The sequence below is a fragment of the Oncorhynchus mykiss genome, chromosome 13 (assembly GCF_013265735.2).
Source record: "Oncorhynchus mykiss isolate Arlee chromosome 13, USDA_OmykA_1.1, whole genome shotgun sequence".
In the NCBI taxonomy this organism is placed as follows: Eukaryota; Metazoa; Chordata; class Actinopteri; order Salmoniformes; family Salmonidae; genus Oncorhynchus; species Oncorhynchus mykiss.
In genome coordinates, this window is record NC_048577.1 from 70,043,011 (window position 1) to 70,068,169 (window position 25,159).

Sequence of the window (25,159 nt, forward strand, 5' to 3'; positions counted from 1 at the left end):
CCTGTAGTAGTTTGACTGAGACGTTTCCTCAACAGTACACCTGTAGTAGTTTGACTGAGACTTTCCCCCAACAGGACACCTGTAGTAGTTTGACTGAGACTTTCCCTCAACAGGACACCTGTAGTAGTTTGACTGAGACGTTTCCTCAACAGTACACCTGTAGTAGTCTGACTGAGACTTTCCCCCAACAGGACACCTGTAGTAGTTTGACTGATGCGTTTCCTCAACAGTACACCTGTAGTAGTCTGACTGAGACTTTCCCCCAACAGGACACCTGTAGTAGTTTGATGACTCTCCCTCAACAGTACACCAGTAGTAGTTTGAGTGAGACTTTCCCCCAACAGGACACCTGTAGTAGTTTGACTGAGACGTTTCCTCAACAGTACACCTGTAGTAGTTTGACTGAGACTTTCCCTCAACAGTACACCTGTAGTAGTTTGACTGAATAAAACGTTTCCTCAACAGTACACCTGTAGTAGTTTGACTGAGACTTTCCCCAAACAGGACACCTGTAGTAGTTTGACTGAGACTTTCCCCCAACAGGACACCTGTAGTAGTTTGATGACTTTCCCTCAACAGGACACCTGTAGTAGTTTGACTGAGACTTTCCCTCAACAGTACATCTGTAGTAGTTTAACAGAATAAGACGTTTCCTCAACAGTACACCTGTAGTAGTTTGACTGAGACTATCCCTCAACAGTACACCTGTAGTAGTTTGACTGAGACTTTCCCTCAACAGTACACCTGTAGTAGTTTGACTGAGACTTTCCCTCAACAGTACACCTGTAGTAGTTTAACAGAATAAGACGTTTCCTCAACAGTACACCTGTAGTAGTTTGATTGAGACTTTCCCTCAACAGTACACCTGTAGTAGTTTAACAGAATAAGACGTTTCCTCAACAGGACACCTGTAGTAGTTTGATTGAACAAGGAACATGTTGACACCTGTTTTCTGGTTTAAATCTATCACAAATGTTGTAAATCTTCAGTGAGCATAATGTTTGGAGATCAGACGCATTAGGTTATTTATGAAAGCATGCATGAAGAAATCATATTTATTCGGTTTGTTCTGATACCGAATACGTTTTTTTATCCATTTAGATTACAGCAAGAATTCTACCTATAATGGTAAGCCTATGTAAAAACTCAACTTCTCAAGGGACAAGAGAGAAAAGTCTATTTGAATATTCTTGCTGCCCCAACAAATGTTGTATTTTGTAAAACATTTTTAAAAAAATCTAACAATTGATATGCAGTAAACGAAATACTGTTATCAAAACACTCACTTTCTGTGAAGTGTTGGCAGAACAAAAAAAGGCCTTGCCCTTTAAGGTAGTTAAGGTGACGTATATACCAGAACGAGGCAGCGATTGGTCCAAACCTGATTCCGGTAGAGGGCAGCCGTCCAACTCAGGACTGAGGGGGAAAAACAGGGACGAAGAACTGTCAGTTTCCCGAAATAAAGACAGCATTTCAATCAGGTTTGGTAAGCGGTTTGTCTTCATTTTGTTCTAAATAATCGCGATGTATGTGTTGGAGCGCTGCAGGTATGAGGACATTGCTTGATTATAACCTGTATCTCACCGTCTTCCCGTTTGTTATGATAACGCAAGTTGGCTAACGTTACTAGCAAGATATCTAGGTTTCCAAGATGGCTGTTTTTATGAAAAGACATTTGCGGGCCTTTTAACTAACGTTAATCGTTTCAGAATTTCTCAGAATATCAATTCCCTGTGCTTTCCAAACAGTTATTAAAAATGAAATGCATTATTTCTGAATATTAAGCAAGGGTCCGCTGCGAGCTACAGGACGAATGGTTGCCTGCACTCGAAAGACACAGCTAACTACCATTAGCTAGCTAGCATTTCACTTTGGTGTTTATTGTGACAGTAGTTTTGTCGTATGGTGGAAGTTACTAAGTAGTTGGGTAACTTGCCAACACTCACCAGTTTACATTATCTATCTAGGTAGTTGCCTCAAGTTTAGTTTGTTTGCCGTTGTAAGATATGTGATGAATTTAATTTTGATAATTGACAAAGTCCCAAATTGAGTAATTTATAGGGATTATGGACATCTCTCTCCAAGTTGAAATATCTTCATATTTTATCGATGTTTAATACTCATTTTCAGTATACAGTAGGGTACACACACACACACACACACACCATAAATCAGGTTATGAAAAATTCCTTTGCACCCTGGTGTCACATGCCTGTCTGCTGCTGTCATGGTTTTGTAGCGTTCACACTCTCCTACTAACGTTAGCAATATATAGGGAGAGTTGGCGAATGTGGCGAACTAAACTGCACCTGGCCGTGCTGCTGCTCCAGTTTCAACTGTTCTGCCTGCGGCTATGGAACCCTGACCTGTTCACCGGACGTGCTACCTGTCCCAGACATGCTGTTTTCAACTCTCTAGAGACAGCAGGAGCGGTAGAGCTACTCTTAATGATCGGCTATGAAAAGCCAACTGACATTTACTCCTGAGGTGCTGACTTGTTGCACCCGTGACAACTACTGTGATGATTATTATTTGACCATGCTGGTCATTTGTGAACATTTGAACATCTTGGCCATGTTCTGTGATCTCCATCCGGCACAGCCAGAAGAGGCCTGGCCACCCCTCATAGCCTGGTTCCTCTCCAGGTTTCTTCCTAGGTTTGGACCTTTGTAGAGTTTTTCCTAGCCACTGTGCTTCTACACCTGCATTGCTTGCTGTTTGGGGTTTTAGGCTGGGTTTCTGTACAGCACTTTGAGATATCAGCTGATGTAAGAAGGGCTTTATAAATACATTTGATTTGATTGCCACAATGCATTGCAATGTCCGTTGAATGCGAGTGAGAGTTTAGTCCATTGGTTCAGTGGTGTGGTCTACGACTATCCTGAGATTGAGTTGGTATGATACAATGGAGCTTTGTGTCAAGTCTGTCTCTTCCCCCCTTTCTCTTTCGCTCTGTGGAAAATAAATAAACATAAATATGGGTTGTATTGACAATGGTGATTGTTCTTCACTGGTTGCCCTTTTCTTGTGGCAACAGGTCACAAATCATGCTACTGTGGTATTTCACCCAATAGATATGGGAGTTTATCCACCCTCTCTCCCCCACCCCCTCTTACTCTCTCAAAATGCCCACCCTTGCTCTAAACCAATCATGTTTTGTCCTCTCTCCCCACTTTTCACACCCTTGTTAAGTTTCTCTCCCTCCCTCACTCTGTTTATGCTGCTCTCTTTTTATCTCTACACCCTCATGTTCTCTTCTCCTCACTGTCCTCTGTTTCTACTTCTCTATCAAACACTACCCCCTCTCTCCTGCTACACCTGCTTTTCTCTCTGTTTATAAAACATTACCCCCTCTCTCCTGCTACACCAGCTTTTCTCTCTCCCTCTCTCTCTGTTTATAAAACACTACCCCCTCTCTCCTGCTACACCTGTCTCCCTGTTCATGTGTTTTCTCTGTGTTTATCTCTGTCTGTGTGTGTCCCCAGGTCAATAGGTTGTGAGTGTGATGGCGTCGGGCAGTACGAGCAGTGAGGAGGAGAGGAGTCTGAGGGAGTGTGAGCTGTATGTGCAGAAACATAACATCCAACAGCTGTTGAAGGACTGCATCGTACAGCTATGTACCTCCCGGCCGGACAGACCCATGGCCTTCCTCAGAGAGTACTTCGAGAGGCTGGAGAAGGTGAGTCTGGGTGGGCAGGGTCGTGTGTGTGTGTGTGCCGATATTTGTAAACAAAGGCAGGTATCCATCTCAAAGTGGACAGAGAAGTCCAATCCTACTCTGCTCTAATGATATACTGTAATACAACTCTATTATATTATACTCTCTGTGTTCCCACTAGAAGGGTATACAGTAATACTCTATTCTACTGTGTTCCCACTAGAAGGGTATACAGTAATACTCTATTCTACTGTGTTCCCACTAGAAGGGTATACAGTAATACTCTATTCTACTCTCTGTTCCCACTAGAAGGGTATACAGTAATACTCTATTCTACTGTGTTCCCCACTAGAAGGGTATACAGCAATACTCTATTCTACTCTCTGTTCCCACTAGAAGGGTATACAGTAATACTATATTCTACTGTGTTCCCACTAGAAGGGTATACAGTAATAGAGCTCTATTCTACTGTGTTCCCACTAGAAGGGTATACAGTAATACTCTAGTCTACTGTGTTCCCACTAGAAGGGTATACAGTAATACTCTAGTCTACTGTGTTCCCACTACTGTAATAGAGCTCTATTCTACTCTGTTCTCTACTAAGGAGGTAAATACTGATATATTCTATACTGTTCTACACTGCATTGGGAAAGTAGTTCGACCCCTTGACTATTTCCACATTTTGTTACATTACAGCCTCATTCTAATATGGATTACATATCAATCTACACACACTACCCCGTAATGACCAAAACAGGTTTTTAATAAACAGAAACACCTTATTTACATAAGTATTCAGACCCTTTGCTATGACACTCGAAATTGAGCTCAGGTGCATCCCGTTTCCATTGATCATCCTTGAGATGTTTCTACAACTTGATTGGAGAAAATGTAGTACAATTGAAATTGATTGGACGTGATTTAGAAAGGCGCACACCTGTCAATATAAGGTCCCACAGTTGACAGCGCACGTCAGAGCAAAAACCAAGCCATGAGGTTGAAGTAATTGTCTGTAGAGCTCGATGACAGGATTGTGTCGAGGCACAAAGGGTACTAAAACAAGTCTGCCGCGTTGAAGGTCCCCAAGAACACAGTGGCCTCCCATCGTTATTAAATGGAAGAAGTTTGGAACCACCAAGACTCTTCCTAGGACACAGTGGCCTCCATCATTATTAAATGGATGGAGTTTGGAACCACCAAGACTCTTCCTAGGACACAGTGGCCTCCATTGTTATTAAATGGAAGAAGTTTGGAACCACCAAGACTCTTCCTAGGACACAGTGGCCTCCATCATTATTAAATGGAAGGAGTTTGGAACCACCAAGACTCTTCCTAGGACACAGTGGCCTCCATCATTATTAAATGGAAGGAGTTTGGAACCACCAAGACTCTTCCTAGGACACAGTGGCCTCCATCATTATTAAATGGAAGGAGTTTGGAACCACCAAGACTCTTCCTAGGACACAGTGGCCTCCATCATTATTAAATGGAAGGAGTTTGGAACCACCAAGACTCTTCCTAGGACACAGTGGCCTCCATCATTATTAAATGGAAGGAGTTTGGAACCACCAAGACTCTTCCTAGGACACAGTGGCCTCCATCATTATTAAATGGAAGGAGTTTGGAACCACCAAGACTCTTCCTAGGACACAGTGGCCTCCATCATTATTAAATGGAAGGAGTTTGGAACCACCAAGACTCTTCCTAGGACACAGTGGCCTCCATCATTATTAAATGGAAGGAGTTTGGAACCACCAAGACTCTTCCTAGAGATGGGCGCCTGGCCAAAAGGAGCAATCGGAGAGAAGGGCCTTGGTCGGGGAGGTGACCTAGAACCCAATGATCACTCTGACAGAGCTCCAGAGGTCCTCTGTGGAGATGGGAGAACCTTCTAGAAGGACAACCATCTGTGCAGCACTCCACCAATCAGGCCTTTCTGGTAGAGTGGCCAGATGGAAGCCACTGCTCAGTGAAAGGCACATGACAGCCCGCTTGGAGTTTGCCAAAAGGCTCCTAAAGGACTGTCAGACCTTGAGAAACAAGATTCTCTGGTCTGATGAAACCAAGATTGAACTCTTTGGCCTGAATGCCAAGTGTCACGTCTGGAGGAAACCTGGCACCATCCCTACGGTGAAGCATCATGCTTAGGGGATGTTTTTCAGCTGCAGTGACTGGGAGACTAGTCAGGATCGAGGGGGAAGCTGAATGGAACAAAGTACAGAGATCCTTGATGAAACCCTGCTCCAGATTGCTCAGGACCTCAGACTGAGGCGAAGGTTCACCTTCTAACAGGACAATGACCCTAATCACACAGCCAAGACAACGCAGGAGTGGCTTCGGGACAAGTCTCTGAATGTAAATGAGTGGCCCAGCCAGAGCCTAGACTTGAACATGATTTAACATCTCTGGAGAGACCTGAAGATAGCTGTGCAGCAACACTTCTCATCCAACCTGACAGAGGATCTGCAGAGTCATGGAGTCTGAATACTTTCCGAATGCACCGTTTCAGGGCTCTACACTGACCTTTTTTTACAAGGAGCCTAAGTTGGAAAAAATGTTGGCGCACACAAGGACATTTAGGAGCACAATGAACCATTTTGGAGGTAATAAGAGTTCTAGAATCCTTCATTTTTCTAGGTGTGCAAGGTGCTCCTAAATAAGGGAGGGAGAGATGCTGCTCTTGCTTTTCACAAATGTGGAGCTTTACGTCTGTAGCTTGTTGTTGGCCAATCAGAAGTCATCAAAGCGCCAATAGACTATGGTCCTAGAGCCTCGCTCTGTGTGAGGCAAAAGTTAGGAGATATTTACTCAACCGAAGACTGAATTAAAATGACAGAATTAGAAGTGAAAGGTGGGCTACAACGACCAAGAGCCAACAGGCAGGCTGCTACTTCATATTCTGAATGGAGTTGTTGTTGTTTGTAAATGTAGGATGAGAAAGGTCACGCAGCCTCAGTTAGCCTAGCTAGCTAAACTAGCTTCTCCCGGGTTTGATGCAGTTGAGACTGGGTACAATATAACCCTAGTCCATGATAAATTAACCAGCTATGGCAGCTATTGGTCTACTATAGCTCAGGTCAACTTGGTTTTTATGCTGTCCTCTCGTCTCTCTCCCTCCCTCCCTCCACGAGTGTCTCACTCACATTACAGCCTCTCCCCCTGCTAGAGCGACCCCCCCCCCGGCTAATAAAGAAGCATTTAAAAATGGGGGGGGGGGGGGGGGGGGGTCCGAGCGGACCTCAGTAGTATTATCTATGTATGTCGGGTCTGGGTGGGTAAGCCCCAGGTTAATTTTGGACCCGTGAAGATCTCTGTTCTATTCTACTATAACTGACCTCCCTCCCTCACCAGGAGGAGGCTTAGCAGATCCTACAGCAGCAGAAGATCTCTGTTCTATTCTACTATAACTGACCCCCCCTCTCTCCCTCCCTCACCAGGAGGAGGCTTAGCAGATCCTACAGCAGCAGAAGATCTCTGTTCTATTCTACTATAACTGACCCCCCTCCCTCCCTCACCAGGAGGAGGCTTAGCAGATCCTACAGCAGCAGAAGATCTCTGTTCTATTCTACTATAACTGACCCCCCCTCTCTCCCTCCCTCACCAGGAGGAGGCTTAGCAGATCCTACAGCAGCAGAAGATCTCTGTTCTATTCTACTATAACTGACCCCCCTCCCTCCCTCCCTCACCAGGAGGAGGCTAAGCAGATCCTACAGCAGCAGAAGATCTCTGTTCTATTCTACTATAACTGACCCCCCTCCCTCCCTCACCAGGAGGAGGCTTAGCAGATCCTACAGCAGCAGAAGATCTCTGTTCTATTCTACTATAACTGACCCCCCTCCCTCCCTCACCAGGAGGAGGCTTAGCAGATCCTACAGCAGCAGAAGATCTCTGTTCTATTCTACTATAACTGACCCCCCTCCCTCCCTCACCAGGAGGAGGCTAAGCAGATCCTACAGCAGCAGAAGATCTCTGTTCTATTCTACTATAACTGACCCCCCCTCTCTCCCTCCCTCACCAGGAGGAGGTTAAGCAGATCCTACAGCAGCAGAAGATCTCTGTTCTATTCTACTATAACTGACCCCCCCCCCCCCCCTCCCTCACCAGGAGGAGGCTTAGCAGATCCTACAGCAGCAGAGGATCTCTGTTCTATTCTACTATAACTGACCCCCCCCCCCCCCCCCTCCCTCCCTCACCAGGAGGAGGCTAAGCAGATCCTATAGCAGCAGAAGATCTCTGTACTATTCTCCTATAACTGACCCCCCCCCCCCCCCCTCCCTCCCTCCCTCCCTCCCTCACCAGGAGGAGGCTAAGCAGATCCTACAGCAGCAGAAGTCCAACTCTCGCTCCGACTCCCGTGAGGAGGAGGTGTCTCCTCCCATGAATCCCGTGGTGAAGGGGCGGCGGCGGCGCGGTGCCATCAGCGCCGAGGTCTACACGGAGGAAGACGCCGCCTCCTACGTCAGAAAGGTCAGGGGGGGTCAGCCCTCAGCCAATCACGCATCGCTACAGGTGCACCTGACCCTACAGTTGTTACTAACCAACTTCTTCCTGGCTACTTCCTGATCATTCACCCTTTTCCACAAGTGTCACCTTGCACATTACCCATCATGCATTTAAAAGCATAGGATTGGGGGGGTAAAGCATTGGCTTTACCATGGTAAAGTCCATGCAGATAAAATGTAGGAGTGTACACTTCAGGAGAAGGGTGGAGAATCGGGCCTCGGCCACTACTTCAATCTGATCAATATAATCTTTAACGACTGAAGGCAGTTTGCTTGTGATCAATGAAGCCGTTCCTTTCTGCCTCTGCAGGTTATTCCTAAAGACTACAAAACGATGGCCGCCCTGGCTAAAGCCATTGAGAAGAACGTGCTGTTTGCTCACCTGGACGACAACGAGAGAAGGTACGAACTGTGTGCTCACGGATTGTGTGCTAAACAATTAGTGTTCTCCTGGTGCTGTGCAATGAAAGTAGGATGTGATGTTGATCCTGTCACCGTGTCGACCACCTCCCTCCGCTCTTCACAGCGACATCTTTGACGCCATGTTTTCTGTTACCTACATCACCGGGGAGACGGTCATTCAGCAAGGTACGACATTTGACCTTTTCTCACTTTGGGGTGAAGTCATGGGGAAGTTTTTTAAAAAATGTTTAATGACCACGTGGCCTGTCCAGGGAAAATCTCCCGGCTGTCGTTCCAACATGATCACATGACCATCATCACTGCTGGGTCAGAGGCTCACAGCTGTTGTTTTCCACCAGGTGACGAGGGAGACAACTTCTACGTCGTTGACCAGGGAGAGATGGATGTACGTCCCTGTTTTCTGTCTGCCAGGCCAACTGTTGTGTACAGTAGGGAAGACAGACTACCTGTCTATGGTCTATATAGTGGTACATCTGTTGTGTACAGACTACCTGTCTATGGTCTATATAGTGGTACATCTGTTATGTACAGACTACCTGTCTATGGTCTATATAGTGGTACATCTTTTGTGTACAGACTACCTGTCTATGGTCTATATAGTGGTACATCTGTTGTGTACAGACTACCTGTCTATGGTCTATATAGTGGTACATCTGTTGTGTACAGACTACCTGTCTATGGTCTATATAGTGGTACATCTGTTGTGTAAAGACTACCTGTCTATGGTCTATATAGTGGTACATCTGTTGTGTACAGACTTCCTGTCTATGGTCTATATAGTGGTACATCTTTTGTGTACAGACTACCTGTCTATGGTCTATATAGTGGTACATCTGTTGTGTACAGACTACCTGTCTATGGTCTATATAGTGGTACATCTGTTGTGTACAGACTTCCTGTCTATGGTCTACATAGTGGTACATCTGTTGTGTACAGACTACCTGTCTATGGTCTATATAGTGGTACATCTGTTGTGTACAGACTTCCTGTCTATGGTCTACATAGTGGTACATCTGTTGTGTACAGACTACCTGTCTATGGTCTACATAGTGGTACATCTGTTGTGTACAGACTACCTGTCTATGGTCTATATAGTGGTACATCTGTTTGTTAAAAATACATTATATTTTAAGACAAAATACTGACTGTTAATACTGTAGGGAAAGCTATTTCCATCGGTAAGGTTGTTGTTCTCCCTCCCTCTCTCCCTCCCTCTCGCCTCTCTCCCTCCCTCTCGCCTCTCTCCCTCCCTCTCGCCTCTCTCCCTCCCTCTCTCCTCTCTCCCTCCCTCTCTCCCTCCCTCTCTCCCTCCCTCTCTCCCTCCCTCTCTCCCTCCCTCTCTCCCTCCCTCTCTCCCTCCCTCTCGCCTCTCTCCCTCCCTCTCGCCTCTCTCCCTCCCTCTCGCCTCTCTCCCTCCCTCTCGCCTCTCTCCCTCCCTCTCTCCCTCCCTCTCGCCTCTCTCCCTCCCTCTCGCCTCTCTCCCTCCCTCTCGCCTCTCTCCCTCCCTCTCGCCTCTCTCCCTCCCTCTCGCCTCTCTCCCTCCCTCTCGCCTCTCTCCCTCCCTCTCGCCTCTCTCCCTCCCTCTCGCCTCTCTCCCTCCCTCTCGCCTCTCTCCCTCCCTCTCTCCCTCCCTCTCGCCTCTCTCCCTGCCTCTCTCCCTCCCTCTCGCCTCTCTCCCTCCCTCTCGCCTCTCTCCCTCCCTCTCGCCTCTCTCCCTCCCTCTCGCCTCTCTCCCTCCCTCTCGCCTCTCTCCCTCCCTCTCGCCTCTCTCCCTCCCTCTCGCCTCTCTCCCTCCCTCTCGCCTCTCTCTCTCTCACAGGTGTATGTGAACAATGAGTGGGTGACCAATATTGGGGAGGGGGGCAGCTTTGGCGAGCTGGCCCTGATCTATGGGACCCCCAGGGCCGCCACGGTCCGAGCCAAGAGCAACGTCAAACTGTGGGGCATCGACAGGGACAGTTACAGGAGGATACTCATGGTGAGACTGGCTGGCTGGCTGGCTGACTGGCTGGCTGGCTGGCTGACTGGCTGGCTGGCTGGCTGACTGGCTGACTGGCTGGCTGGCTGGCTGACTGGCTGGCTGAATGAGTTAATTCAGCTCTACGTATACAGTGCCTTGCGAAAGTATTCGGCCCCCTTGAACTTTGCGACCTTTTGCCACATTTCAGGCTTCAAACATAAAGATATAAAACTGTATTTTTTTGTGAAGAATCAACAAGTGGGACACAATCATGAAGTGGAACGACATTTATTGGATATTTCAAACTTTTTTAACAAATCAAAAACTGAAAAATTGGGCGTGCAAAATTATTCAGCCCCCTTAAGTTAATACTTTGTAGCGCCACCTTTTGCTGCGATGACAGCTGTAAGTCGCTTGGGGTATGTCTCTATCAGTTTTGCACATCGAGAGACTGAATTTTTTTCCCTTTCCTCCTTGCAAAACAGCTCAAGCTCAGTGAGGTTGGATGGAGAGCATTTGTGAACAGCAGTTTTCAGTTCTTTCCACAGATTCTCGATTGGATTCAGGTCTGGACTTTGACTTGGCCATTCTAACACCTGGATATGTTTATTTTTGAACCATTCCATTGTAGATTTTGCTTTATGTTTTGGATCATTGTCTTGTTGGAAGACAAATCTCCGTCCCAGTCTCAGGTCTTTTGCAGACTCCATCAGGTTTTCTTCCAGAATGGTCCTGTATTTGGCTCCATCCATCTTCCCATCAATTTTAACCATCTTCCCCGTCCCTGCTGAACAAAAGCAGGCCCAAACCATGATGCTGCCACCACCATGTTTGACAGTGGGGATGGTGTGTTCAGCTGTGTTGCTTTTACGCCAAACATAACGTTTTTTATTGTTGCCAAAAAGTTCAATTTTGGTTTCATCTGACCAGAGCACCTTCTTCCACATGTTTGGTGTGTCTCCCAGGTGGCTTGTGGCAAACTTTAAACAACACTTTTTATGGATATCTTTAAGAAATGGCTTTCTTCTTGCCCCTCTTCCATAAAGGCCAGATTTGTGCAATATACGACTGATTGTTGTCCTATGGACAGAGTCTCCCACCTCAGCTGTAGATCTCTGCAGTTCATCCAGAGTGATCATGGGCCTCTTGGCTGCATCTCTGATCAGTCTTCTCCTTGGATGAGCTGAAAGTTTAGAGGGACGGCCAGGTCTTGGTAGATTTGCAGTGGTCTGATACTCCTTCCATTTCAATACTATCGCTTGCACAGTGCTCCTTGGGATGTTTAATGCTTGGGAAATCTTTTTGTATCCAAATCCGGCTTTAAACTTCTTCACAACAGTATCTCGGACCTGCATGGTGTGTTCCTTGTTCTTCATGATGCTCTCTGCGCTTTTAACGGACCTCTGAGACTATCGCAGTGCAGGTGCATTTATACGGAGACTTGATTACACACAGGTGGATTGTATTTATCATCATTAGTCATTTAGGTCAACATTGGATCATTCAGAGATCCTCACTGAACTTCTGGAGAGAGTTTGCTGCACTGAAAGTAAAGGGGCTGAATAATTTTGCACGCCCAATTTTTCAGTTTTTGATTTGTTAAAAAAGTTTGAAATATCCAATAAATGTCGTTCCACTCCATGATTGTGTCCCACTTGTTGTTGATTCTTCACAAAAAAATACAGTTTTATATCTTTATGTTTGAAGCCTGAAATGTGGCAAAAGGTCGCAAAGTTCAAGGGGGCCGAATACTTTCGCAAGGCACTGTATATATGATAATTCTACAATGTTATGAGGTGTTATTTTCCCTGGCAACAACATTATTGGGAGACATTGTTTTGAACAAATCAGCTCCATATAGTTTACTGAGCCTCCACACTGTGTCAGTTCAGCCGTCTCTAACAATGGTAGCAATACCAGATGTCTGGGGTTAAATCTACACATAAACACATTTGGCTGTTATTATGGGACTTAACATTCTCTGTCTCTGTGTCTCTCTGTGTCTGTCGCTCTCTCTGTGTCTCTCGCTCTCTCTGTGTCTCTCGCTCTCTCTGTGTCTCTCGCTCTCTCTGTGTCTCTCGCTCTCTCTGTGTCTCTCGCTCTCTCTGTGTCTCTCGCTGTGTCTCTCTCTCTCTGTGTCTGTCTCTCTCTCTCTGTCTCTCGCTCTCTCTGTGTCTCTCGCTCTCGCTGTGTCTCTCTCTCTCTCTCTCTGTGTCTCTCGCTGTGTCTCTCTCTCTCTGTGTCTGTCTCTCTCTCTCTGTCTTTCAGGGAAGCACTTTGAGAAAGCGTAAGATGTATGAGGAATTCCTCAGCAAGGTGTCCATTTTAGGTGAGGAGTCACACGTTCTACACATGACTACTCCGACCAACAAGTTGTTCAAACAGTTGGAGAACAGTCTAACAACATGCTACCTACCTATTTACCTACCTACCTACCTATTTACCTACCTACTTACCTATTTACCTACCTACCTATTTACCTACCTATCTATTTACCTACCTATTTACTTACCTACCTATTTACCTACCTATCTATTTAGCTACCTACATATTTACCTACCTACCTACTTGCCTACCTACCTACTTGCCTACCTACCTACTTGCCTACCTACCTACTTGCCTACCTACCTACTTGCCTACCTACCTACTTGCCTACCTACCTACCTACCTACCTATTTGCCTACCTACCTATTTGCCTACCTACCTATTTGCCTACCTACCTATTTGCCTACTTGCCTACCTATTTGCCTACTTGCCTACCTATTTGCCTACTTGCCTACCTACCTACTTGCCTACCTACCTACTTGCCTGCCTACCTACTTGCCTACCTACCTACTTGCCTACCTACCTACTTGCCTACCTATCTACTTGCCTACCTACCTATTTGCCTACCTACCTATTTGCCTACCTACCTACTTGCCTACCTACCTACCTACTTGCCTACCTACCTACTTGCCTACCTACCTACCTACTTGCCTACCTACCTACTTGCCTACCTACCTACTTGCCTACCTACCTACTTGCCTACCTACCTACTTGCCTACCTACCTACTTGCCTACCTACCTATTTGCCTACCTACCTATTTGCCTACCTACCTATTTGCCTACCTACCTACTTGCCTACCTACCTACTTGCCTGCCTACCTACCTATTTGCCTACCTACCTACTTGCCTGCCTACCTACCTACTTGCCTACCTACCTACTTGCCTACCTACCTACTTGCCTACCTACCTATTTGCCTACCTACCTATTTGCCTACCTACCTATTTGCCTACTTGCCTACCTACCTACTTGCCTGCCTACCTACCTACTTGCCTACCTATCTACTTGCCTACCTACCTATTTGCCTACCTACCTATTTGGTGTAGGTGGCTATGTATGGAATCGAGTTGCTACAAACAAACCCAGCCTGTGATCTTTCCTGTCATTCCCCCTCTGCTGTGTTGAGTGGTGCTGTGTGGCGCCTCCCTATGGCCAGTGTGTGTATCAACATCTGTCAGCTACAAATTCCCTAGACAAGTGGAAGAGGCTGACTTTAGTGTGTGTCTGTGGTCCTCTACAGAGTCTCTGGACAAGTGGGAGAGGCTGACTTTAGTGTGTGGTCCTCTACAGAGTCTCTGGACAAGTGGGAGAGGCTGACTTTAGTGTGTGGTCCTCTACACAGTCTCTGGACAAGTGGGAGAGGCTGACTTTAGTGTGTGTCTGTGGTCCTCTACAGAGTCTCTGGACAAGTGGGAGAGGCTGACTTTAGTATGTGATCCTCTCCAGAGTCTCTGGACAAGTGGGAGAGGCTGACTTTTGTGTGTGGTCCTCTACAGAGTCTCTAGACAAGTGGGAGAGGCTGACTTTAGTGTGTGGTCCTCTACAGAGTCTCTAGACAAGTGGGAGAGGCTGACTTTAGTGTGTGTCTGTGGTCCTCTACAGAGTCTCTGGACAAGTGGGAGAGGCTGACTTTAGTGTGTGTCTGTGGTCCTCTACAGAGTCTCTGGACAAGTGGGAGAGGCTGACTTTAGTGTGTGTCTGTGGTCCTCTACAGAGTCTCTGGACAAGTGGGAGAGGCTGACTTTAGTGTGTGTCTGTGGTCCTCTACAGAGTCTCTGGACAAGTGGGAGAGGCTGACTTTAGTGTGTGGTCCTCTACAGAGTCTCTGGACAAGTGGGAGAGGCTGACTTTAGTGTGTGTCTGTGGTCCTCTACAGAGTCTCTGGACAAGTGGGAGAGGCTGACTTTAGTGTGTGTCTGTGGTCCTCTACAGAGTCTCTGGACAAGTGGGAGAGGCTGACTTTAGTATGTCATCCTCTACAGAGTCTCTGGACAAGTGGGAGAGGCTGACTTTAGTATGTGGTCCTCTACAGAGTCTCTGGACAAGTGGGAGAGGCTGACTTTAGTATGTGATCCTCTACAGAGTCTCTGGACAAGTGGGAGAGGCTGACTTTAGTATGTGGTCCTCTACAGAGTCTCTGGACAAGTGGGAGAGGCTGACTTTAGTATGTGATCCTCTACAGAGTCTCTAGACAAGTGGGAGAGGCTGACTTTAGTGTGTGTCTGTGGTCCTCTACAGAGTCTCTGGACAAGTGGGAGAGGCTGACTTTAGTATGTGACCCTCTACAGAGTCTCTGGACAAGTGGGAGAGGCTGACTTTAGTATGTGATCCTCTCCAGAGTCTCTGGACAAGTGGGAGAGGCTGACTTTAGTATGTGGTCTTACAGAGTGTCTGGACAAGTGGGAGAGGCTGACTTTAGTGTGTGGTCCTCTACAGAGTCTCTGGACAAGTGGGAGAGGCTGACTTTAGTATGTGGTCTTACAGAGTCTCTGGACAAGTGGGAGAGGCTGACTTTAGTATGTGGTCCTCTACAGAGTCTCTGGACAAGTGGGAGAGGCTGACTTTAGTATGTGGTCCTCTACAGAGTCTCTGGACAAGTGGGAGAGGCTGACTTTAGTATGTGGTCCTCTACAGAGTCTCTGGACAAGTGGGAGAGGCTGACTTTAGTGTGTGGTCCTCTACAGAGTCTCTGGACAAGTGGGAGAGGCTGACTTTAGTGTGTGTCTGTGGTCCTCTACAGAGTCTCTGGACAAGTGGGAGAGGCTGACTTTAGTGTGTGTCTGTGGTCCTCTACAGAGTCTCTGGACAAGTGGGAGAGGCTGACTTTAGTGTGTGGTCCTCTACAGAGTCTCTGGACAAGTGGGAGAGGCTGACTTTAGTGTGTGGTCCTCTACAGAGTCTCTGGACAAGTGGGAGAGGCTGACTTTAGTGTGTGGTCCTCTACAGAGTCTCTGGACAAGTGGGAGAGGCTGACTTTAGTGTGTGTCTGTGGTCCTCTACAGAGTCTCTGGACAAGTGGGAGAGGCTGACTTTAGTATGTGGTCCTCTACAGAGTCTCTGGACAAGTGGGAGAGGCTGACGGTAGCTGATTCTCTGGAGAACGTTCAGTTTGAAGACGGACAGAAGATCGTGGTTCAGGGTGAACCTGGAGATGAGTTCTTCATCATCCTGGAGGTAGGATTATCTCTGCATTATGCTGGCAGTCTTTTTGGATTGTATTTAACCTTTTATTTAACTAGGCAAGTCGGTTAAGAACAAATTCTTATTTACAATGACGGCCTACCAGGGAATACCCCGGCCAGATCCGGACGACACTGGGCCAATTGTGCGCCGCCCTATGGGACTCCCAACCACGCCCGGTTGTGATACAGCCTGGACTGGAACCAGGATCTGTAGTGACTCCTCTAGTACTGAGATGCAGGGCCTTAGACCACTGTGATACAGTCTGGATTGGAACCAGGGACTGTAGTGACTCCTCTAGAACTGAGAACCAGGGACTGTAGTGACTCCTCTAGAACTGAGATGCAGGGCCTTAGACCGCTGTGATACAGTCTGGAATCGAACCAGGGACTGTATTAACTCCTCTAGAACTGAGATGCAGGGCCTTCGACCGCTGCCGCCCCTCGGGAGCCAGTTAGTGTCCTTGAGAATAGAGGTGTAGGTTTACCTTTCTCTTCCTGTATCGTTAGACCAGAGAAGAAGCACCTTGAATATCTGATGGGAAATATGTTACGCCAAACCTGTTCTGTAGTGTTTTATTTCTAGATGCTGTCTTTCAACTTGTACACTTTTGTTTTCCGTGTTAAGAGCTTGGGAGTTCTCTGTGTGTCTCTCTCTGTGTGTGTCTCTCTCTGTGTGTGTCTCTCTCTGTGTGTGTCTCTCTCTGTGTGTGTCTCTCTCTGTGTGTGTCTCTCTCTGTGTGTGTCTCTCTCTGTGTCTGTCTCTCTCTGTGTCTGTCTCTCTCTGTGTGTGTCTCTCTCTGTGTGTGTCTCTCTCTGTGTGTGTCTCTCTCTGTGTGTGTCTCTCTCTGTGTGTGTCTCTCTCTGTGTCTGTCTCTCTCTGTGTCTGTCTCTCTCTGTGTCTGTCTCTCTCTGTGTCTGTCTCTCTCTGTGTCTGTCTCTCTCTGTGTCTGTCTCTCTCTGTGTCTGTCTCTCTCTGTGTCTCAGGGAAACGGCATCAAGGTATCACCATCTTTTCACCTCAACTTTGGGCTGTGTTGTGCCCTCTCACCCTCACAGGTCATTCTGGGGTTATCTGCTTTTTTTGTTCCTGAGTTTTTCTCTTCCTGTGTGTGTTCAGGGTTCAGCGGCTGTGCTCCAGAGACGGTCAGAGAATGAAGAGTTTGTGGAGGTGGGCAGACTGGGGCCCTCTGACTATTTTGGTGAGTGTACTGACTGGACAACCTCAGTAGTGGATATCTGCTAGCCTGATCCCAGATCAGTGGTCTCCTTCTATAGCCTGGTCCCAGATCAGTGGTCTCCTTCTATAGCCTGGTCCCAGATCAGGGGTCTCCTTCTATAGCCTGGTCCCAGGTCTGTCGTCTCCTTCTATAGCCTGGTCCCAGATCAGTGGTCTCCTTCTATAGCCTGGTCCCAGATCAGGGGTCTCCTTCGATAGCCTGGTCCCAGATCAGGGGTCTCCTTCGATAGCCTGGTCCCAGATCAGGGGTCTCCTTCGATAGCCTGGTCCCAGGTCTGTTGTCTCCTTCTATAGCCTGGTCCCAGGTCTGTTGTCTCCTTCTATAGCCTGGTCAGGGGTCTCCTTCGATAGCCTGGTCCCAGGTCTGTCGTCTCCTTCTATAGCCTGGTCCCAGATCTGTCGTCTCCTCCGATAGCCTGGTCCCAGGTCGGGGGTCTCCTCCGATAGCCTGGTCCCAGGTCGGGGGTCTCCTCCGATAGCCTGGTCCCAGGTCGGGGGTCTCCTCCGATAGCCTGGTCCCAGGTCGGGGGTCTCCTCCGATAGCCTGGTCCCAGGTCGGGGGTCTCCTCCGATAGCCTGGTCCCAGGTCGGGGGTCTCCTCCGATAGCCTGGTCCCAGGCGTTCGGGGGTCTCCTCCGATAGCCTGGTCCCAGGCGGTCGGGGGTCTCCTCCGATAGCCTGGTCCCAGGCGGTCGGGGGTCTCCTCCGATAGCCTGGTCCCAGGCGGTCGGGGGTCTCCTCCGATAGCCTGGTCCCAGGCGGTCGGGGGTCTCCTCCGATAGCCTGGTCCCAGGCTGTCGGGGGTCTCCTCCGATAGCCTGGTCCCAGGCTGTCGGGGGTCTCCTCCTCCAGTGTTGTTGTTTCTAATAGTTGTCCTCTTCTCCGTCTGTCCCAGGTGAGATCGCCCTGTTGATGAACCGCCCCCGTGCTGCGACCGTGGTCTCCCGCGGCCCTCTGAAGTGTGTGAAGCTGGACCGCCCGCGGTTCGAACGCGTTCTGGGGCCCTGCTCAGACATCCTGAAGAGGAACATTCAGCAGTACAACAGCTTCGTCTCTCTCTCCGTCTGAGTCCCTCCGTTCCTCTATCTCTCTCTCTCTCTCTCCGTCCCTCCATTCTTCTATCGCTCCATCTCGCCCTCCTTCGGCTCCTCCCTCCTTTGCCCCACCCCCTGGCTCCTCCCTCCTTTGCCCCACCCCCTGGCTCCTCCCTCCTTGGCCCCACCCCCTGGCTCCTCCCTCCTTCCTTAACAACGGGTTCCACCAATGATCTGTTTGTTTTCTTCACGTTTCTAACCCTCCACCCCTGGCTCCTCCCTCCTCCCTCCCCTTAACAACGGGTTCCACCAATGATCTGTTTGTTTCCTTCATGTTTCTGCCCCTCCACCCGGGGCTCCAGATCACTTGGCTGGGACATTGTTGTTGAACTGGTGTTATTGTATTTTGCTATGAACCCAGATTCATTTGATTGGACACGTATGTGATGAACTCTGTCGGAGGGCGCAATATTTCTGTAGTATTTTAATGTCGACTATGAAGACAGGATGAGTTGTCTCTGCAGTGTTCAGACGGCAACAGGTCAGGGAGGGATCAAAACGTGACCCCGAGAGGGTCTGTTCAGACCCAGGGTTCCAACGGAATTACAATGTGGTTCCGTTGTGGTTCCATTACTGTTCACCCAGAGTTCTCTCTGACACCGGGTCAAAACGAAGACCGCGTCATGTGTTGATGAGACACCACGACTCTGTCCTGGTTAGGATCCAGAAGACCTTGTAATGTCTGGACTAGAGACACCATGAGTCTGTCCTGGTTAGGATCCAGAATACCTTGTAATGTCTGGACTAGAGACACCATGAGTCTGTCCTGGTTAGGATCCAGAAGACCTTGTAGTGTGTTGTCTAGAGACACCATGAGTCTTAGAGAAATGTTGTTTTGAATAGATCTGAGATCTGTGTTCTTATACTTTTTATAGTTGTTTTCTGGAATGTTCTTTGAGGGTACTAAGAAGCTGTTGTTTTTACACCATGATTTTGAGGGAGGGTGTCCCGGGTCCAGGGGTGTGGCTGCTCTCTCCCTATTGGAAGTTATTCTATCTCTCTACCCCCCCCCCTTTCTCTCTCTTTCCCATCTTGTTTCCCCCCCTTTCTCCCACCCCGGTCGTTGGGATAGATCTTATACGTGTCATTGTGTCTAGGTGTGTTTAAAATGCTCCGTTCAGGAAAAGGGAAAACTACCTTTATTCTACTCTGCCTTTTTACTGGTCACAGAAAGCAGATCTGGACTGAACATCGAGTTCCTCTGGCCTGGGTGATCAGTCTTAAGGGATATTCAGTATTTCACTTCGTGCTTCATGTGTCGCCATTTAGCTTCTAAATAAGAGGTTTTTTATAACAGGTGATGGTTGTGAGGAAAGCATGTTATACAACTCAACGTTAATTCAACCTCCTCTAGTTGAATGGAGAATGTGGACCGTTCTGATATCAACCCCGGTGGGTTTAATAGTGTTTCATCCCGTGGATGGTACATGTCCAGTGTCACACATGGCTTCCTAAACACCCCCATCTAATGTTTTTGACATGGGGGCGGTCTGTTTCTGAGAGTGGCTGTTTTTCACCTCTTCGTTGAACTGTTAGTGACGAGACTGAACCCTCATTATAAACGTATCTTTGAGAAGTGCCTGGTTGAGTTCTATCGACACTCTCTCTTAGAATTCACAATTAGAACCTAAAGCATTCCGGTTCCACACCGTCATGGAGTCTCAAGTGTTTTCAATGTTTGGGGTCTAACCTTTTATCTAACCATTTTATAGTTTGAACCATTCCTGTTGTGTTTTGAAAAACCCGTGTTTTGTTCTAATCCCAACTACAGTATACTGTTGTCAACTGGACATTTGCCATTATTTATTTTTTTAGAATTTTGATGAATATTTTGTAATGTACTATATAGTATACGGTTAGCGTAAGACTCCCTCTCTCCAGCCCAACGCTGTCCAACGTGTTACTGCTGTTATTTTCATGGACATTTATAAAGGAATCCATCAAAACTGTGATGTATAGAGATGTGGATACAAATCAGTCCTGTATAGACTAGTCCTCTGAAAGGAACTGTTTGAATCAATCTGTTGTTATGGATGTGTTCCAAATGGAACCCTATTCAGTGGTGGATGTGTTCCAAATGGAACCCTATTCAGTGGTGGGTGTGTTCCAAATGGAACCCTATTCAGTGGTGGGTGTGTTCCAAATGGAACCCTATTCAGTGGTGGGTGTGTTCCAAATGGAACCCTATTCAGTAGTGGGTGTGTTCCAAATGGAACCCTATTCAGTGCACTGCCTTTGACTAAGTAGTGCACTATATAGGCAATAGGGGTGCCATTTTGGAGGCGGGCAGGGTTTTATTTCCACCGTGGTGTGTAGTCCTGGATAAGGCGTCTCCAGCTGAACTAGGATCAGGCTGGAATGGACACGGCCCTGCTGCATCTCATGGTTGATCCATTTCTGGTGTTTTTACATTTTTACTGTTCAACTGTCCTTGGTGTCTTGTGTTTAATAAATGAGACTTGTTTTATTTGTCAGGCTGTGTGCGTGTCTGAAATGTCACTCTGTTTCCTATATATAAAGCCCCATAGGCTCTGGTCAAAAGTAGTGCACTATATAGGGTGTCATTGGTCTCTGGTCAAAAGTAGTGCACTTTATAGGGAATAGGGTGCCTTTTCAGACACACAGTGTATCTAGTTGATGCCCTGCACCCAATGTTGAAATAATGTTAGTTGATGGTTTTCATGGGGGGGAATCTAGAAGTCTAGCAGTGGGAGGACTTGGGGGAATCTAGAACTCTAGCAGTGGGAGGACTTGGGGGAATCTAGAACTAGCAGTGGGAGGACTTGGGGGAATCTAGAACTCTAGCAGTGGGAGGACTTGGGGGAATCTAGAACTCTAGCAGTGGGAGGACTTGGGGGAATCTAGAACTCTAGCAGTGGGAGGACTTGGGGGAATCTAGAACTCTAGCAGTGGGAGGACTTGGGGGAATCTAGAACTCTGGCAGTGGGAGGACTTGGGGGAATCTAGAACTCTGGCAGTGGGAGGACTTGGGGGAATCTAGAACTCTGGCAGTGGGAGGACTTGGGGGAATCTAGAACTCTGGCAGTGGGAGGACTTGGGGGAATCTAGAACTCTGGCAGTGGGAGGACTTGGGGGAATCTAGAACTCTAGCAGTGGGAGGACTTGGGGGAATCTAGAACTCTGGCAGTGGGAGGACTTGGGGGAATCTAGAACTCTAGCAGTGGGAGGACTTGGGGGAATCTAGAACTCTAGCAGTGGGAGGACTTGGGGGAATCTAGAACTCTGGCAGTGGGAGGACTTGGGGGAATCTAGAACTCTGGCAGTGGGAGGACTTGGGGGAATCTAGAACTCTGGCAGTGGGAGGACTTGGGGGAATCTAGAACTCTGGCAGTGGGAGGACTTGGGGGAATCTAGAACTCTGGCAGTGGGAGGACTTGGGGGAATCTAGAACTCTAGCAGTGGGAGGACTTGGGGGAATCTAGAACTCTGGCAGTGGGAGGACTTGGGGGAATCTAGAACTCTGGCAGTGGGAGGACTTGGGGGAATCTAGAACTCTGGCAGTGGGAGGACTTGGGGGAATCTAGAACTCTGGCAGTGGGAGGACTTGGGGGAATCTAGAACTCTGGCAGTGGGAGGACTTGGGGGAATCTAGAACTCTGGCAGTGGGAGGACTTGGGGGAATCTAGAACTCTAGCAGTGGGAGGACTTGGGGGAATCTAGAACTCTGGCAGTGGGAGGACTTGGGGGAATCTAGAACTCTGGCAGTGGGAGGACTTGGGGGAATCTAGAACTCTGGCAGTGGAAGGACTTGGGGGAATCTAGAATGGGTGGCTATTGTCATCGCTTTCTCACATACTGATTTGATGTGTTATGTTCCCATCAGAGTCAAACACCTTTCTATCCCTTTTATATTAGTGGTTTGTGTCTCATTCCATGGTTTTAAATGTATTTGTAGATCATTCAGTCTAACAACCAGGGTTGTGAAATTCAGGTTGTTTTCCTGGTTGGAGTTCTGGGGAAACTTGGGAAAGTTACCGTCATTCTGAAACCTTACTAACTACAGTGTTCTGTCTATAGATGAACGGTCAGTAAGGTGTTTCTGACACACTGACTAACAACAATCACCATTATAGCTTTACCAGGGTCTGTGTGCGACACAGCCACTGTTTGTAAGTACAGTAACTGTAAGGCGCAGTATGTACGAGAACCCAAACAGTCCGAGACGTTGACTATAGTTTTGCCTTCGGTCATGTGATCATGGCTTATAGAACAGAGGTCCACAGCTCAGGTTTTCATTTGTCCCCTGGCACTAAGTTGATTAAGTAATATAATTGATTGGATAGAGTACACACACACACACACACACCTGGTGGCCCAGGTCAAAATGAGTCTGTTGTTTAAAGTTAGACTCTGTGAAATGATGTTGCCACGAGCAACACCGCAGATACTAAGATGAGCGAGATGCAACACTTCTCTCTCACACAGTCACACACAGTATCTGAACACATGTTCACTTCAGAGTGATGTTGCTTCTAGCTTGGTGGCCATGATTTGTTTGTAGAAACAGAATGGAAACCGTACGTGTTTGTGTGAGAGTAGAGGCGTGAGGGACAGGAGCTTGCCAGTGATTGGTCAGGAGGAGAAGACATACTGTAGTTTGTGTCAATGAAATTTGAGATGGAAAAACCACCAAAACAGGGGACAAGTTGAGCCTCGTGCTTCAGTGCTCTTAGTAGTGTAAATTGACCCACTGTGCTGTCTACGTCTCTGACACATCACTGGGGCCACCTTTAAACGGTTAGTAAGGAAAGCAGCATGCAGATGGCCCCCGGGACCGCAGGTGGCCCCCGGGACCGCAGGTGGCCCCCGGGACCGCAGGTGGCCCCCGAGACCGCAGGTGGCCCCCGGGACCGCAGGTGGCCCCCGGGACCGCAGGTGGCCCCCGGGACCGCAGGTGGCCCCCGGGACCGCAGGTGGCCCCCGGGACCGCAGCTGGGCACCCCTGCTTTAGAGTCATAATCTGTGTCCCAAATCAACCCCTAGCCCCTATTCCTACATCCTACCCTTTTGGGGCACTAGTGCAGAACTGAGAGGATTGGATGGGTATCAGCAATATAATAATTTATTAAACTCTTGTAGTGCTATTTGTTATTACATAAAGAATCTCAAAGTGCTTTAAAAGCAACACACAACAACAACAACAACAACAACAACAAGACTAGAAATGTAGAAAACAACATTGTTCATGAGATGGGGAGTTCATGAGAGGGTCGGGAAGTTCACGGGTTGAGGGGTCATCGGAGGGAGGCTGTCGGAGGGGAAAGGCGTGGATGGGTTGAGGGGTCATCGGAGGGGAAAGGCGTGGATGAGTTGAGGGGTCATCGGAGGGGAAAGGCGTGAATGGGTTGAGGGATCATCGGAGGGGAAAGGCGTGGATGAGTTGAGGGGTCATCGGAGGGGAAAGGCGTGGATGAGTTGAGGGGTCATCGGAGGGGAAAGGCGTGGATGAGTTGAGGGGTCATCGGAGGGGAAAGGCGTGGATGGGTTGAGGTGTCATCGGAGGGGAAAGGCGTGGATGGGTTGAGGTGTCATCGGAGGGGAAAGGCGTGGATGAGTTGAGGTGTCATCGGAGGGAGGCTGTCGGAGGGGAAAGGCGTGGATGGTCTCTGGAGAAAGTCCAGGGGCAGACGGGCAGCACGGTGTCATCGAGGTGGCGCAAAACTCCACCTATCAGAGGGCACGATGGAGCTGTTACCATATGGCTTGTACCTATCCAATCCTTTCCTATCCAGAGTAGGGAATAGGGGTCAAGGTTTTTGGTTTAGGATTCTGTTTAGTGCTCCCAATTCTTTGCCTTCGTCCCAATTCTCTTCCTTGCTCACATAGTGTGTCCACTTGGCTTGCACACTCCCTGTCGTAGATTTAAAAGCATGGGATTGGTATAAGCATTGGCTGGAGGGAGGAGGGGAGTTTCCAGCGTTGCTAAGTCCATGCAACAACAAAAAAAAGTGTGCAAGTGCACACTTCAGGAGAGGGGAAAAAAAGGGTGGTGATTCGGGATGTGGCCTTCAAGCTCTCATTGACGTTTGACAAGGCCTGTGGGATGCATCCCAAATGGAACCTTGTTCCTTCTATAGTGCACTACTCTAGAGCCCTGGTCAGGAATAGGGTGTCTGTTTAGGGAAGAGGAAGAGGGCTCTGGTCAAACGAAGTGGTCTATGTAGGGAATAGGGTGTCTGTTTAGGGAAGAGGAAGGGGTCTATGTAGGGAATAGGGTGTCTGTTTAGGGAATAGGGTGTCTGTTTAGGGAAGAGGAAGGGGTCTATGTAGGGAATAGGGTGGCCAGAGGACCATTGTATTATGATGATGATGATGATGATGACTGTACAATGTTTGCTTTACTGTTTGTGCTCAGTTCTAATCCTTTAGGTTGTTTCCTAATGGCAGGTCAAGCAATAAATCAAATACATTCTTACAAAGGGTGTCAACTGTGGTCATTGATGGTTTGTCTGAGGTGTGTCTCGTTCTCTCTGTGTGTATGTCCATTCTGAAGTCCTTCATCACCAGAACTCTGCACAATAGTCACTAACAGAGGAACCCACTGGACACATGTCATATGTCCCAAATTGCCCCTTAAATCCCTATGTGTGCACTACTTTTGACCAGAACCCATTGGGCCCGTAGTGTACTACATAGGGAATAGGGTGTGATTTTGGGAAGAACACATTGTCATTTACGGAGTTCAACTGCTGTCGGGGGGAAAAAAAAAAAACTTTCCCTTTAAACACGTTCGGTTTTTTTTCCGGGAGGTTCCGCCGG

At 48.0% G+C, this 25,159-nt stretch overlaps 1 protein-coding gene across 1 annotated transcript; it reads left to right on the forward strand.

Annotated features, from left to right (window-relative positions):
- Positions 1–1,330: 1,330 nt before the first annotated feature.
- Positions 1,331–20,856, forward strand: LOC110485311 (cAMP-dependent protein kinase type I-alpha regulatory subunit-like). The gene is made up of 11 exons (XM_036942039.1): positions 1,331–1,486; positions 3,486–3,679; positions 7,958–8,125; positions 8,471–8,562; positions 8,687–8,748; positions 8,922–8,968; positions 10,403–10,561; positions 12,812–12,872; positions 15,919–16,040; positions 17,166–17,247; positions 18,181–20,856. Exons 2-11 carry the CDS (start codon positions 3,506–3,508, stop codon positions 18,351–18,353), a joined length of 1,140 nt encoding a protein of 379 aa, XP_036797934.1. The 5' UTR covers positions 1,331–1,486; positions 3,486–3,505; the 3' UTR covers positions 18,354–20,856.
- The last annotated feature ends 4,303 nt before the right edge of the window (positions 20,857–25,159 follow it).

Coding starts and splice junctions, on each gene's coding strand:
- LOC110485311 (XM_036942039.1), top strand. CDS start 3,506: ATGGCGTCGGGCAGTACGAGCAGTGAGGAGGAGAGGAGTCTGAGGGAG. Junction 8,126..8,470: donor CCGCCTCCTACGTCAGAAAG/GTCAGGGGGGGT, acceptor CTGCCTCTGCAG/GTTATTCCTAAAGACTACAA. Junction 12,873..15,918: donor CAGCAAGGTGTCCATTTTAG/GTGAGGAGTCAC, acceptor GGTCCTCTACAG/AGTCTCTGGACAAGTGGGAG.